The sequence below is a fragment of the Hippoglossus hippoglossus genome, chromosome 1 (assembly GCF_009819705.1).
Source record: "Hippoglossus hippoglossus isolate fHipHip1 chromosome 1, fHipHip1.pri, whole genome shotgun sequence".
Classification (NCBI taxonomy): Eukaryota; Metazoa; Chordata; class Actinopteri; order Pleuronectiformes; family Pleuronectidae; genus Hippoglossus; species Hippoglossus hippoglossus.
This window is the reverse complement of record NC_047151.1, coordinates 4,808,477-4,824,526: the sequence shown is the minus strand read 5'-3', so window position 1 is coordinate 4,824,526 and position 16,050 is coordinate 4,808,477. Positions and strand designations below refer to the sequence as shown.

The 16,050-nt window shown below is 44.3% G+C and overlaps 1 protein-coding gene across 1 annotated transcript; it reads left to right on the top strand.

Annotated features, from left to right (window-relative positions):
* Positions 1–148: 148 nt before the first annotated feature.
* Positions 149–15,555, top strand: LOC117760679 (high affinity choline transporter 1-like). Its single transcript, XM_034583900.1, has 8 exons — positions 149–646; positions 1,643–1,756; positions 2,727–2,882; positions 2,981–3,129; positions 4,222–4,365; positions 7,073–7,226; positions 13,917–14,134; positions 14,311–15,555. Exons 1-8 carry the CDS (start codon positions 463–465, stop codon positions 14,872–14,874), a joined length of 1,683 nt encoding a protein of 560 aa, XP_034439791.1. The 5' UTR covers positions 149–462; the 3' UTR covers positions 14,875–15,555.
* The last annotated feature ends 495 nt before the right edge of the window (positions 15,556–16,050 follow it).

Sequence of the window (16,050 nt, the reverse complement as noted above, 5' to 3'; positions counted from 1 at the left end):
AGACAATGGACCCCTGTTTAACAAGATATTTGTCATCTGTCAACTGGGACGTGCAGAGACTTTTTCCAGGGCAGGGGCTCAAGTGAGAAAAAGGGCACTTCTCATAATTATTTATAAAAAAAAAAAAAAGGTTTTAAAACAAAAAGTTGAATGTAGTAGATCATCTGAATTACTTAACAATTTATTTTATTAACCTCACATTCAGTTCTCTCCACACTGATTTAACATTCATTCAGTTTAGACTTGTGTGCTGCACCTAAGGCTTAAACGGACAAAAATATATCTAGAAGAAGTGAATCTTACCTGTGCCTTGCTAAACTTTAACTTATGCAGGTTAAGTTGAACAACATCAACAATATTGTCATCCAAGGTGAACTATAGATAACTTAATCCTGCAGCATCAATATTTGTTTGCCATCCAGTTGACCTTCCTGTCAGTGTGCTCCACAGTGGCAGACCACCATGGCTCTGAACATTCCCGGTGTGGTTGCGGTGCTGTTCTTCTACATCATTATTCTGGGCACAGGGATGTGGGCCGCCCGAAAGGCCAGGGTGGCAGAGAAGAATAGCAAAGGAGACAGGACTGAAGTGGTGCTTCTTGGGGGCAGGAATATCGGCTTGCTGGTTGGGATTTTCACCATGACTGGTAAGTTGATCAGTGGGACTCAGAAGCTAATCTTAGCCAATTTGATAGCAGGTAAAACTATCATAAATTGTTATATTTTGTCGAATATGTTTTGTGAGATCAGGTAACAATCTCGTTATTTTACGTTTGAAAATGTTTGTCTTGTGCTAATATATTATTTGTATTCCTTGTTTATTTAACCTTGACATACCCAGGTAGATCTGGTCTTGTTAGCATCTTGTCATCCTTAGAAAATGAGAAACAGTAGAAACAAAAGCAAATTAATACATTGTTAAATATAATGTTATGTCAGGAAGCATAGAAGTGTGATCTTGGCTTGTATAGCGGCTGATTTAACCAGATAATGTAAATCTACGAAATTATTTAATGTTGATCAGTACGACAGAGTAGGTTAAGTCAGAAAGGAAAAGCATTTTTCCTTTGCACACAGCATTAAAATCTATGTATTTTCATGTAAGGAGAAAGGGAGCCAGGGGAGCCAGGCTGCAGAGTCACAGGCCAAGTTCATTCAGTATACCTGTAGACACTGTTCATTTCATCATGGCCAGACAATTTCTTGGGAAGCAGATCGGCTTTACCAATCTAATTGTACGATTATATTTTACTCAAGTGATGGGCTGTGGTTTTGTGATTCAAGGGATAGATGGATATTCAGGATGTTGTGCTGATCTGCTGGCTGTGTGATGAGACTCAGAATAGGATTGATTGCTAGAGTAGACCTTTATGACTGATTCGCCCTTTTAAAACATCCATTCAGTCATTTATTTCAAGACTTGAGATCTTTAGTCATTTCAGCCAAACCATATATAAAAATAATATGAATAATAATAGTAAATTAGAATAGGCCCCTTACCAGAATGGTTGGGGTCCACTTAACTGTCAAAGGTCAACATCTAACCTCAGCAATATTAACCCAACTGTGTGTGTGTGTGTGTGTGTGTGTGTGTGTGTGTGTGTGTGTGTGTGTGTGTTTGTCACATATTGCTTTTTCTGCAGCTACATGGGTCGGAGGTGGTTTTATCCTGGGGATTGCTGAGGCAGTGTACAGTCCTAAAATGGGCTTGATATGGTCTCTAATGCCGATACAATACTCTGTGTCTTTCATACTAGGTAAGACATACACCACAAAGACAGCAGGCTGCGGTGATCTAGATACCAGACATAAACAGCATGTTTTCATATGACTATGTACTCTGTATGGATACAGACCATTTACTCATTACCTCCACCATGATCTTATGTTTTTAACTGCATTCATTAGTCAGCAGGACAAGGCAAAACCTACTGAACTGATTTCCATGAAACTTTGTGGAGGGGTGGGACATGGCCCAAGAAAGAACGTTTTACATGTCAGGGGTCTCCAAAATGTTTTTTCTTTCACTTTTTGCAGTGTTTTCCACAGAATCCATTAAATCTATGGCAGTAGCATGGCTGCACTTGCTAGCACAGAACAGCCACTCTCATACGTACATCAGATTCCTTATGACACGCATTCTGACCAAAAAGAGAAAGATAACTTCTCATGTGAGAGAGAGAACTGCATTGCATACCACTTGTGGGTTCGAGGACTACTGCAGCTGAAACTGTGGGTTCTGAGTGTCAGTGTGGTTGGTAAAAAACTAATGGACAATAGCGAGCGAGGACGCTGCAAATAAAAGACACTAGCGCCGCACACAGCTACACAATTCAGCAACAGAGCAAAACACCACGTTGAGAGAATTTATTTGATTCATTATGGTACTGTAGCAGGACAAATTCGAATATGGCAGGCCATCACAGTCTAGAAAGTTAATGAGAAACACTGATTCTACAGGATCAGACAATAGCTTTTTTAATGTTATTAGTTTTTGTCTTTTAAATAGTTCTAAACCATTATTTATTAAACAGCTACATGAACAAAACAACACTTTTAATTGTCAGTCAGGAATTTATTTTGGTATGCTTGACTGTATCAAACACTTTCAGTCTATAGTGCACATTGAATCAAAAGAATTCAACAAAACTTGACAAAACTATGCAATGTAAAATGTATTCGGGTATCACCTTAAAAATAATAGTTCATATCTCATCCACTTCAAAGGTGGTCTTTTCTTTGCCAAGCCAATGAGGGACAAGAAGTATGTCACCATGATGGACCCATTCCAGATAAGGTATGGCAGATTACTTAGTGGTGCTCTAGTACTGCCTGCTCTGCTGGTGGATGTGCTGTGGGTGTCCTGCACTCTGCTTGGTTTAGGTAAACATACATTATACATACAATACACACTTTCCATTATGTGGATGAAGGTAAAGCATTGATATTTGTATATCCGTGTTTGTGGGTTTTTCTAACAGGAGCAACTATGAGTGTGATACTAGACCTCCCCTATGTTTACACTGTTTGGATCTCATCGGCTGTGGCCATTATCTATACTTTGTTAGGAGGCCTCTATTCAGTGGCCTACACTGACATCATCCAGCTCTCTCTGGTTTTTGTCAGTTTGGTGAGTTACAATTCAGCACTTGTTTATTTTTAAGACATACATTTTCTACAGCTTTGCACAGTTTAACACCTTCTATAAAGCTCAATTTATATGTTAGATGTATACAGTATGTTAGCAGTGCCATCAAAAGTCCATAAGAAGTTTTCTATAGGTTTCGAGTAAGTATGTGTAAAGTTTATTTTCTCATGGAACCAACGTTTCAAAGGAACAGTCAGTCAGTGTTTTTTCTCACAGAGTTAGGGTTACAGTTTATTCACCAACCGTTATTTAACCCTAACCCGTTAACTCTTTCAAATAACCTTATTTCTTTTAAGGAGGATATTTTGGCCATGATTATAATAAATATTTAACAATTATATGATTAAAGTTAAAAAGAAAAGAAATTGAAAAAAGGGTTAGGAGTTAGTCCCAAACCCTAACTTTTGTTTTTTCTTTTTGATCTCAGTAATGGCCTAATTATTCCTTGCAGTTTAGTAAAACCATAAACTTTTATTTTATTTTAGCTCTTACAATTGTCTATTTGGACCTTTAATTTGAATAATGAACAAAAATATCCACCCAGTCTTTAGTTTGAATTGAACAAGTCTTCATTTACTAAAAGAAATGGAGGTCAAAAGCAGAATTGACTCTCAGCTGAGTAGAAGAAGTTGTGAACAGCAAGATAAAATACACAGTCTGATACGGAAGCAGCCAAAATATTGTGTAAATTTACTGGAAGCACACATCACAAAAAACAAAAACAATTACCTGTATCCTGGAAAGTCTCCATAAGAAATATACCATATAATTGTTAAGACCCTGAGTTTATTCCATCTCGCAACCTTTTTGTTGTGTGTTTGTAGCTCCAGCATTCTTCACCTATTTTCTGTCTCCGCTGTCGACTGTTGAAGGGCAAATGGGCAAATGGGCAAAAAAAAATCTGAACAGCAATGAGCAGTATGGAGACATACATGAACACAAAGAACCTATCAGTGAAAAGGAAAAAAAGATGCATCATGAATGTTTAATGGTCATATTTATAGTTTACCATCCGACAAAATAACTAACTTGTTGTGCTAAGGTCATAATTCTGATGTCAGTATCTGTTTGCAGTGGCTGTGCGTCCCCTTCCTCCTGGTCAACCCCACATCAACAAACATTTTACAGACTGCTATCAACAACACATTTCAAGAACCCTGGGTTGGCTCTCTGGAACACGACAAAGTCTGGAAGTGGATTGATGACTTCCTATTGCTGGTAAATATTGAATCATCAATAGCATACATTGACTTACAGGACCTCACTCTTCTTAGGCAAGTATATTTATTCTTTCTGGTTCCATCACCAAGCTCAGATGACAGCTACTGGACAGAAATACCAACTGTCAGGGCTGCATTTGGTGTGATATCACAGAAAGTTCAGTTTAAAATGAAAAGCATCGGAGGGGCAACGGATAGCCTGCACACACACATTGTACTGTATATACAACACCGGGACACAATATGAAAATATTTGTCCCACTACAGATTCATAATGAACCAAAATGTTTTTTACACGACATCAACAATCTCTAGCTTTGTCTTTTGTGTCGTTGCTTCTTTGTAGAGCTGTGTGCAGCGCTCTTTGCCCCACTGTGGTCTCTCTCTCTCTCTCTCTCAAACACAAACAAATTGACCGTCAGTCAGACTGAGCATCTGCAGCTGCTGCTGGCCGTTAAAAACATCGATTAAGTTTTAAGCGTCCTCAGAGGGCAGGCAGAAACTTGGTAGATACTAATTTCACTGTGTGCATTCTTGTGACAAACCCGAAGTTCTCAGCAGGCAGGAAGATCTTGTCTTTACACCAGCCCTGCTCTATAAGACTGTATCCCTCTCAGATCAACTCCAAAAAAATAATCATTTTCACATTTTCCCCTGTTAGTGATATTCCCAGCAAGTTTAAAATACACACACACACACACACACACATATATACACACACATTCTTGTACTTCTATCTTAGTGAGGACACACGTTGGCATAATACATTTGGCATTCCATTACCCTAACTATAACCATCAGAACTAAATGCCTAACCTTAAAACCAGGTCTTAACCCTCATCCTCTCAGTTAGTGAGGACAGGCAAAAATGTCCAAAATTTTCCAAAATGTCCTCACTTTGTCTATACGCAAAATGGTTCATTTACACAAACACACACAGGAGTTTAAACAATATCCCGCTTCCAGTTATGCAGATGTACAGGCGATCAATAATAGTGGGGTTGCAGTCTGAAAAACTTCTCATTCTGAAAAAACAGTGGTACAGGCCGACAGATTTCTTGAGTTATTTGTGGGATTTAAGCCTAACATTTAACAAACTTCAGACATTTCAGAGTAGAATCTGTGCAGATTCTGTTTTCAGTCGCCAAAATCATGAAGAAATGCCTTGTACTACTTATACAATACAATTGAAATAAGTTAGTCATGGATCATTGGAAAGGGAGAAAATCTCCCTGTTACCGGATTTATTGCATGCATTTAAATATACTTGTTGTCATATGCAGGCCATGCCAGTTGTGAGGAGATGGAAGTCCCCTGGCTGAATTTGAACCAGAGGTGATGGCCAGGACTCAAAAATTGATTCACTCAGCGGAGCAAACAAAACAAGCAGCAAGTAGAAAGAGGACAAAACAGTACACAAGGAAGAATCAGACTTTCACCTTCTTTAACACGAATTTATTACAAAAAACAAAAAACAGGCAGAGGTCATATAGTAGCAAACAACGAAGAAATAAATCATGGCAAGGAGAACTAAGACTGTCCAGCAAACAAACTATAGCTACAAGTATAAATACGTTAAGGCCCAAGTGTATAACTAAGAGCAGGTGATGAGTAAAATAGTCTGGAAACTGAACAATGGCACAAACCAAAACAAATTTAATACATGAAGGTAATTAAATACAAGATAAAACAGGATGTGACCAGAGACCATTGGAGTCATCATACCTGAAATGCTGCAGTTAATGGTCTACATCTTAACCCATGAGCCACAGTGCCACCCTGAATATGTAGAAGACATTTGAAAGGGAATTTGCAATTTATTATATTATTGCAATTTAATATGCTACTTTCTGTAACCTGGCACCAACAGACACACACGCATATCTCCCCACACATCTCTGACCCCCGCCACATACAACAACAAACATCCCAAAGGGGGGGGGTCTGTTATCTTCAGAGTGGCCAGCCGCCATTTTGACTCACTCACACAGACACACACTCACACACGCATACTCACATATTTATATAGTAAGTACACCTTTAGTAATTTGTGTTTTTATACTTTATTATCTTCATAATAAATGTTTTTCTTTCACAAATGTTGTTTTCATTAATATTGCATAAGTGTAAATTTTGCTAACCTGTCAAGAACTTTATATCCTTCAACTTTGCTAACTATCTATATGGTAATTTTGGTTATAGTTATTAATTTAATTGTTAATCAGATTTCCAAATTTGTAGTTAGTACTGTCATGAGACTTAATCAATAAATTGGCTATCTTTTCCCTTCCTTTGAAGGGTGGTGCCCCGAGGTAACTTTAATCAATTAAACAAATGTGGAACGAAGCAGTGGTTCAGTGGTTGAACTGTTGGCTCACACAGCTGAGGTCTGTGGTCTGACTCCTGAGTCAGTCTGCGGTCGCTCTGCTTTCCTCCCGCACTTCACACAATGTAACTAAGGTGATCAATGTTATTCAGACCTAAGTGTTGACTGTGTCTCTCAGTATAGAGGGAATAAATGGATCACAGGGAGCAAATATTATACATCCGAGCAGTGGTAGAAATCTTTACAGCCTCGTTTATTCTTCAACTTGACTGATATATCTCCTCAGTCTTTCTCAGAGAAAGGCTGTTATCAGGTTTGTCTTTTCATTCATCTTTCCACATCCTCATCGTGCAGCTTCCTCCTCTCCCTCTGCTTCTAGGGTCTTGGCAGTGTTTCATTTCAGTGCTTCCAGCAGAGGGTGCTGTCTGCCTCCTCATCACGTACGGCCCAGTTTACCTGCTATGCTGCTGCCCTCATCATCGCCATACTTGGAATCCCCCCTGTCTTGGTTGGGGCTGTCGCTGCCTCCACAGGTGGGAGTTATTGGAAATTTGTTCAATCATCCTTCTGTCTTTCTCCTATATCCCCTATTCCCCCATGTATCTGAAGCAACCCTAGGGGCTCTTCTTCCTCTTCTTCTTCTATGGTGGAAGTGTAGTGGTGAAGAGCGAAGGTGAAGGGAAGTGTGATCAAACTTTTGCAGTTATCTTACTGTGTGTTTATTGTATGATCATTGTTTTGTGGTGTTTGTGTACGTTTAGTGTAGTTTTCTGTGTGTTTTCCGTGTCTCGTGGCGGGGATGGCGTCCCCAGGGACGCCGCCGATGTCCCTGAGACATGGCGTCAGGCTGGTGCCACAGCTCAGCTCCACAGTGGAGCAGGTAGGACACGGGAACATCTCCTACGCTTCCCGCATGAATAAAGCGCTGGTGATATTCTTTAAAGATCCGGACTCTGTAACTGAGCTCATTGAAAGCGGGGTAACAGTAGAGGAGGAGTTTCTTCAGGTTCCCCCGCTAGCGGTAGCTTCTACCCGGATCACCGTGTCCGGAGTCCCTCCTTCCATCCCCAATGAAGCTCTGGAGCGAGAGCTGAGGCGTTTCGGGAGGTTTGCGAGTGGGTTCCGGGCGGTGGGTCTGGGATGTAGAGACCCGAAGCTGAAACATGTCCAGTCTCTGCGGAGACAAGTGTTTATGTTCTGGACGCTGAGTCTCAGACACTGGACGTGTCTTTCCGGGTTCGACATGAGGAGCAGTTTTATATGGTGTACGCGAGCTCGGGAAGCATGAAATGTTTTCAATGTGGAGACGTGGGACATAAAAAAGTTACGTGCCCGCACGGAAGACGGGCGGGGGGGGGCGCTGGGGCGGAAGGAGGGGAGGGCAGCGCCGGGGTGACTAAGCCTGCGTGGGGACGGTCGGCCGGTTCTGCTGCGTCCTCTGAGGCTGCTGGTCCGGCTGCGGTGGGTCCGGTGGTGGCGAGTCCGGGTGCTGGGGGTACGGAGGTGGCGGGTCCGGGTGCTGGGGGTCCGGCGGTGGCGGGTCCGGGTGCTGGGGGTCCGGTGGTGGCGAGTCCGGGTGCTGGGGGTACGGAGGTGGCGGGTCCGGGTGCTGGGGGTCCGGCGGTGGCGGGTCCGGGTGCTGGGGGTCCGGTGGTGGCGAGTCCGGGTGCTGGGGGTCCGGCGGTGGCGGGTCCGGCGGCTGCCGGGCCTGCTGCGGTGGGTCCGGCGGTGGCGGGTCCGGGTGCTAGGGGTCCGGCGGCTGCCGGGCCGGCTGCGGTGGGTCCGGCGGTGGCGGGTCCGGGTGCTAGGGGTCCGGCGGCTGCCGGGCCGGCTGCGGTGGGTCCGGCGGCTGCCGGGCCGGCTGCGGCGGGTCCGGGTGCTGGGGGTCCGGCGGTGGCGGGTCCGGCGGCTGCCGGGCCGGCTGCGATGGGTCCGGGTGCTGGGGGTCCGGCTGCTGCCGGGGGCTCAGAGGTTTCCTCGGCTGGGCCTGTCTCAGAGGCCGAGTTGAGGGGGACTGAGTCCTTGGTAAGGGTGGAGAAGAGAAGTGATAAACGGGTAGCAATAGAAAAGGTGAGTTTTGCCAACGTGGAGCAGGAGACGCAGGGGGGTCCTGCACAGCAGGCAGAGCCGGTACAGGCTGAAATAGACAGCAGTCAGGTCAGTGAGATGGACGTCGAGGAAGAATACGAATCTGATAATGTTTCTGTAACAGACAGCGTCTCCCTAAGCACTGATTTATATTCGTTAAAGGAGTTGAACGAGTTTCTTGATGACTCCTTTGGCAGATCAGTGGAGGTAACTGATTACTTCCCAGATATAAAAAAGTTCATCCAGACAGTGAGCACCCTCCAGAAAGTGGTAGGGACCGACCTCCTGGATGGGAAGAGAAGGTACAGGCTCAGGAAGCACGTGACTGCGGCAAGGAAAGGTCTCTCATGTAATATAAGATCTAAGAGAATGAAAAGTTGTAAATAAAATTGACCATGATCATTCAACACTGGGTGTTTCTATCTGTTGTGTATACCTGCTTGTCTTTTTACGCTGTATTCTTCATCCTCACATGGCATTAAGGGCAGCTTCACTAATATGAACGGGGGTAGAAGTGCTCACAAGAGGTTTTTAGTATCAGAACTTTTAAAGAGAAAAAGCTGGATGTTCTCTTTTTACAGGAGACCCACAGTGATTGCCTGAATGAGACAGACTGGGGAGTATGGTGGGGGGGGCAGCACGTACTCAGCCATGGCTCTAACCTGAGCGCTGGAGTCGCTGTTTTATTTTCTCACTCTTTAAATATGAAAATTGTATCCAGCACAGAGATCGTGGCAGGCAGGTTTCTGACTATAAGAGTGGAAATACACAATATTATTTTTAATTTGATCAACGTGTATGCACAAAACCAAGGTCCTGAACGGGTTACTCTTTTTACAGTATTAAAAAACAAGTTGGGGTAGTGTTGGTCAAGGGGAGTGTGTAATAATGGGGGGGATTGGAACTGCTGCACGGACGTCACTTTAGACAGAACAGGACAGGAGCTCCATCCTCAGTCCTCCTCTTTTCTGGGCCAGACGGTCAAAGAGGCAGATCTAGTGGACGCGTGGAGGAGGAAACATCCTTCAACCAGGCAGTATACCTGGATCAAAATAACAGATGGCAGGGTCAGTGCTGCCCGGCTGGACAGATTTTACATATCCGCTCCTTTTATCACCCGTGTGACAAAACTGTCAAATCCACCCGGTTGGTTTCACAGACCATCATTTAGTTTCAGTAGAGCTGCTTTATCTCCTGCTAGAAAGCCTGGATCCTTCTGGCATTTTAATGTTAAGCTCTTAAACGATTTTAATTTCTGTGGGAATTTTAAACTGTTCTGGGCCAACTGGGGATCCAAGAAAGAGTCGTTTCCCTCCCTGAGTCAGTGGTGGGAGGTCGGCAAGGGTCAAATCAGGGTCTTCTGCCAGCAGTACACCTCCTACTCTACAGAAAACATTAAAAGAGCAATGGAGCAGCTCGAGGCAGATATAAAGGAGCTGGAGAGTGTATCTACTAACACGGAGCAATTACTAGTGAAAAGGCAACAACTGAACTCCTTTCTCCAGGAGAAGGCCAAAGGAGCTCTGGTCCGAGCCCGTTTCAAACAATTAAGAGACATAGACGCACCTACCACCTTCTTTTTAACCTGGAGAGATCCGTGGCCCAGGGGAAGCAGATGGTGTGTCCTCCGGCTGCCGGGTGGGAACCTAACATCGGAACCAGCCGAGATGAGGAGACACGCGGTGGACTTCTATACCGACCTGTTTGGGGCAGAGGAATGTGACGGGGAAGCTGTTGCCGAGTTGCTGCAAGACCTCCCACAGCTGAGTCCAGGTGAACGAGACACCCTGAGCTCCGACATCACTCTGGAGGAGCTGACCACTGCAGTGTCACAGATGGCTGCAGGCAAGGCACCAGGTTGGACGGATTACCGGCAGATTTTTTACAACATTTCTGGAGTATTATGGGACAGGACCTGCTGAATGTTTTGAAGGAGTCGTTTGGAAAGGACTTCTTCCAGCCTCCTGCAGACGGGCTGTCATATCCCTCCTGCCAAAAAAAGGGGATCTAACCCTACTGAAAAACTGGAGACCCGTCTCTCTTTTATGGTAGTGACTATAAGGTTTTATCTAAGGTGTTAGCGAATAGGTTTAAGGTTTTTATGGAAGTATTTATTGGTGCTGACCAATCGTATTGTGTACCAGGTAGGTCAATGAAGGACAATTTGTTTTTAATGAGAGACATTTTGATGTGTGTACAACATATAATATTAATATTGGCATTATTTCCATTGACCAGGAAAAAGCTTTGATCGTGTCGATCGGTCATTCCTGTTTGCCACACTGCAGGCTTTTGGTGTCGGGGAGCACTTTCTGTCCTGGTGAAATTATTATATAATGATACGTGTTGTGTTGTGAAGGTGGGGGAGGGCTGAGCAGACCTGTACCAGTTAAAGAGGGATCAGGCAGGGATGCCCCATCTCAGGCCAGCTGTACAGCGTGGCCATCGAACCTCTCCTGTGTCGGCTCAGGGCTTGGCTGACAGGCCTGCGTCTGCCTGAGCTGGCTCACAGCCCCCCTATAATAGTATCAGCTTATGCTGACGACGTAAACGTCCTTGTCCAGGGTCAGGGGGACATCCAGGAATTAGAGGGCAGTCTGGCAGTATATGGGAAGGCTACGACAGCAAAGGTGAACTGGGAAAAGAGTGGGGCCTGTGTGATTGGTCAGTGGGACACAGGGAGAATACCCCGTCTCCCTGGGAACCTGACATGGGGAATAAGAGGGTTAAAAGTCCTCGGATTGAATCTAGGCAGTAAAGAAATAGAGAGGCAGAACTGGGAGGGGTGAGTGCAAGCAAAGTTGTCTAAATGGAAATGGTTGCTACCCCAGCTGTCCTACAGGGGAAGAACTCTGATAGTCAATAACCTGGTTGCAGCATCCCTGTGGCACAGACTCCAGGTGCTTACTCCTCCACCGGGACTCATGGAACAACTGCAGAGGCTGCTGGTGGACTTCTTTTGGTCAGGTCATCACTGGGTGCGGGCGTCCGTTCTGTACCTCCCTGTGGCAGAGGGGGGACATGGATTAACGGACATCATCTCCAGGACGGCTGCTTTTAGACTGCAGGCAGCCCAGAGGCTACTGTACGGCTCCCCACTGTGTTGGTCGGCTGTGGCACGCCTGCTGCTCTGGAGAGCCGGGGGCCTCGGGTATGATAAGCAGCTGTTCCTGATGAACTCTCCTCAGCACAAACTGACTGGACTGAGTTGTTATTATACCTCGGTGATAGATGCCTGGAGGACTCTCAGCTTCATTAGGCCTCCTGACCCCACGCCTGGGATGTGGCTCTTTGAGGAGCCACTGTTCGACAATGGGTTCCTGGCCGACTCGGTCCTAACGTCAACTACAGTTAAGAACAAGTTCAGGGAGGCAGGTATAGTAAAGCTGGGCCACCTGACACGGACATCACTTGAGAGGCTGGCGGTGGTGACGGGGATAAGATCCACCAGAGTGCTGCGGAGCCTCGTGGACGAGGTGTGGCAGTCACTGCCCCAGCCTCTTCGGACCTTCGCCCAGAGCCAAAGTCAGGCTGACCAGTGGACAAAGGTAAAGGAGTACAGGTTTCCTATCCTGAATGTGAGTCCTGCTGTGGGGGAGTGGAGAGAAGAGAGCGGCCAACTGCTAACCCTCAGGACTCCAGCACTGGGCACCTTCAACACCTCTGGAGGGAAACAACTGTACTGCAGCTGTGTGAAGGTCCTGAACCGCCGCTCTCTTGCAGGAGTCAGGGAGTCGAGATGGACTGAGGTGTTTGACTCAGACTCTTCCCCTAGTGGCAGTTGGCGGGTCCTGTATAAACCTCCTGTGGAGAAGCGGATGGCAGACATCCAGTGGAGGATTATACATGGAGCTCTAGCTACAAACAGATACAGAGCTCACCTGGACCCAAGCACTGAGGGGGGGTGTCCTTTCTGCTCACTGCCAGAGACCCTAGAACACTTAGTAGTGTCCTGTCCCCGATTAGCGGGCATTTTTGAACAGCTGCGGGAGTGGGTGGGGGGTTTAGGAGAGGTTTTCTCTGTGCCACTCTTTGTGTTTGGACCCGGGTACACAGCAAGGAAAAAACACACAATGGTTTTAATGAATTTTCTCTTTGCGAATGCAAAAATAGCGATTTGGATAAGTCGCAAGAACAAAATGGCTGGGGGAGGCTGGACTGATCCACTGCGCTGTCTGAGGGGTTTGGTGGCAGCTCGGCTGAAGATCGAACATGCGTACTTCACACTGACGGACAATTTGGAGGGTTTCAGGGCTGTGTGGGTGTTGGACAGGTCCTGTGCTCACTGGGGGACAGCCAGTCTCTGGTTTTAAATTTTTAGCAGGAAACATTTTAACTCTAGTGTTGGTGTATGATGTGTGTGTGTGTGCATGAAAGGAGTTATCCTTTTCTGTTCACATAGTTGGATAATTAGGTTTTATTTGACAAATGTGTCATAATTAAAGTTATTCAAAAGTCAAAAGTCAAAAGTCTTCTTCTTCTTCTTGGATCTTGATGTAAGGATGCTGTAAGGGTCAGACCGGAAACCCCGATTAAATTTTGATGAAGAGCTGGAACAAGAATCTTCTGATTATCTTTTTTATGTTGTTTTATGTTGTCCTTGCATTTAGTGGTCTGTGTTTTTGATGATTGAATGGGAAATTCGAATTTTTGATTGGTTGTTGCAGCCTGTGACTTTTAAGTAAAGAAGCGCACAATTCTTAAGTTACTGAAAAATAGTAACTTAAAGCTCCACCTTGCTTTAAGTCAAAGCACTATCAACATTTTAAGTTAAAATATAATATAATCAAAATTATAACTGAATGAAATGCAATGATGCCAGGTTTCTGCTGGAAGGATGTGAAATAATTCTTACATTTGCCATAACAACTTAATCTAGGTCCTAGTATATAATTGTTGTTTTTACAGCTTCCATTGCCCCTAGTGGGCCAAAACATGTATTACAAGTATAAAACTACAGAACTTTAATTAATGTGATAACATGAAATGGTTATAATTCCTTTACTTGCTAAAGTGAAATCGCAAAATCTTTTGATAACAGAATAGAGCCAAGATTTCTGTTAGAGTGTTGTGCGGAAATAATATTCTGCTGAGGAAATCTTTACAAAATGCTTACGGTTGATTCTCTTGTCCAGACTGGAACCTGACACAGTATGGCTCTCCATCTCCATACATACGTGGTGAGCAAACATTTATCCTTCCCCTGACTCTACAATTTCTCACTCCATCCTACATCTCCATCATTGGAATTGGAGCTGTGGCTGCTGCGGTCATGTCGTCAACAGACTCAGCCCTGTTATCCGCAACTTCAGTGTTCTCAACAAACATCTACAAGAACATCCTGCGCCAACAGGTGAGGAGTAAAGATGTTGATGTTGGCAGCTCGGTGGCACAGTGTGTCTCTAAAGATGTGAGCTCGGGCTGTCCTTGACCTTTCGTTCATTGGAAACTAAAAAACAGATCACATAAAAGCATTTTTGAAAGCACAGGTGCATGAATGAATAATAAAGTGTCTCCTTTTGTCCCCAGGCTTCAGACTGTGAAATGCAATGGGTGATTCGGATCACAGTGGTTGTTGTGGGTGTCGTTGGGACATCTTTAACATTCTTCACCAACAGCACCCTGGTCCTCTGGCTTCTTGGAGCAGACATTTCCTACACACTTATATTCCCCCATCTGGTCTGCGTGCTCTTCTTTGAAGTGACAAATGCTTATGGCGCCGCAGTGGGTTATGTTACAGGGCTGATTGTGAGGATTCTGGTGGGAGAGAACACTGTAGGTCTCCCTGTTGTTCTTCATCTTCCTGGTTGCACTCTGGAAGATGGCATCTACGTCCAAATGTTCCCGGTCAGAACATTCTCCATGCTGTGCACCCTGTTAACCATCTTAGTCTTTTCTGTGCTTTCTTTGTTCATGTTCAACCACAGCCTGTTGCCTGAAAGTTGGGACATTTTTAAAGTAAAATGTAACACTGCTGTATCATCAGCGGACGCTGTCACTCAGAATCTCCAAGAAGAAGCTGGAAGTGATGGTGAGTGTGACAACGACAGTAATGGAGTTGTCTTACAACCAATTTTGCAGAATGGAACATAACCTTTTTTTCCCCCTTTCTTAAGTTGCTGGCCAGCATTTTATTTTCTTAATAACTGTATATTTAGATAAAGTTAAAGTCGCTGAAGTTAGTTCCTAGTTGTTCCTCAGGTGTTGATAAACATTTTACATTCTTAAATAAGTTCCTTTTCTTTCTCTGGATGTTGTATTTTTTTTTTGGGGGGGGAGACAAGTTATGTTTGTAATTGTTTGTTAATTCACAACACAGGTTAAAAACACGGTTCTCTCAAAGTGTCTACCAGCATTCCATGCAATGTACTTGTAGCAATTTTGTGAATAAACATATTTTGTCCAAATTACCAATTACATCAATAATTTTATTTCCAGTATTCCCCATAAATAACCTAGTGTAACCCCAGTCTAAATTAATAGTGAATTAAATCACAATAATTTGTTTAGTTTCATACCTAAATGAACCATTTTAACCAGATTTCAACTCCTCATAACACAAGATGTCATTCATTGTGCAGAGAAAACCAGAAGTTGTCAGGGCATGGTTCAGTGTGTGAATATATTCGTGACGTAAACAGACTTAAGAGTGAACATGTAATCAATCAACTTCACAATACATTTGACATGGCTCATAGCTTATAAACTCATGTTGGGAAGTGAGTGGGACTAAACACTGGCTTCACTGAGCAGACTGACTGACTGTGTAGTTCATTACAACAGACCCATCACTTCACCATTTTTCCCTCGGTGAAGAGCAGTGGAGGATCAAGGATTTTTCTGAATTAGCGGCCATAAAGGGGCCACAATTTACACAGAAGGGCCAATTATATGTTCAACAGCCACGTTCAATTCCTGATTCAGTAAGGTGGACATTTAAGTCAGTCCTTGTTTACTGTTAGCACTACAGCTTTGATTGAAAGTGTCGTGTTCTTTTTTCCTTAGGTAGAGAAGGTAGAGTCGGTCTGGTTCAAAAAAGTATTTATTTATAAGCAATGAACAGCTACTACATAGCTATGGGCACTCAACGTACAGCCCCAAGCCGCCTAATACCGACGGGGAAGTCAAGAGTCGCCCCGAACGGACGACAGGTGCAATATTTATAATAATAGGTAGAACTTCAGCAGGAGGGGGAGTCACGTGGCTAGTGCACAGGCTGGTCCCAGCCTCTAGGCACTGGAATCCGCCAATGATGAGGAGCCGCTCCCA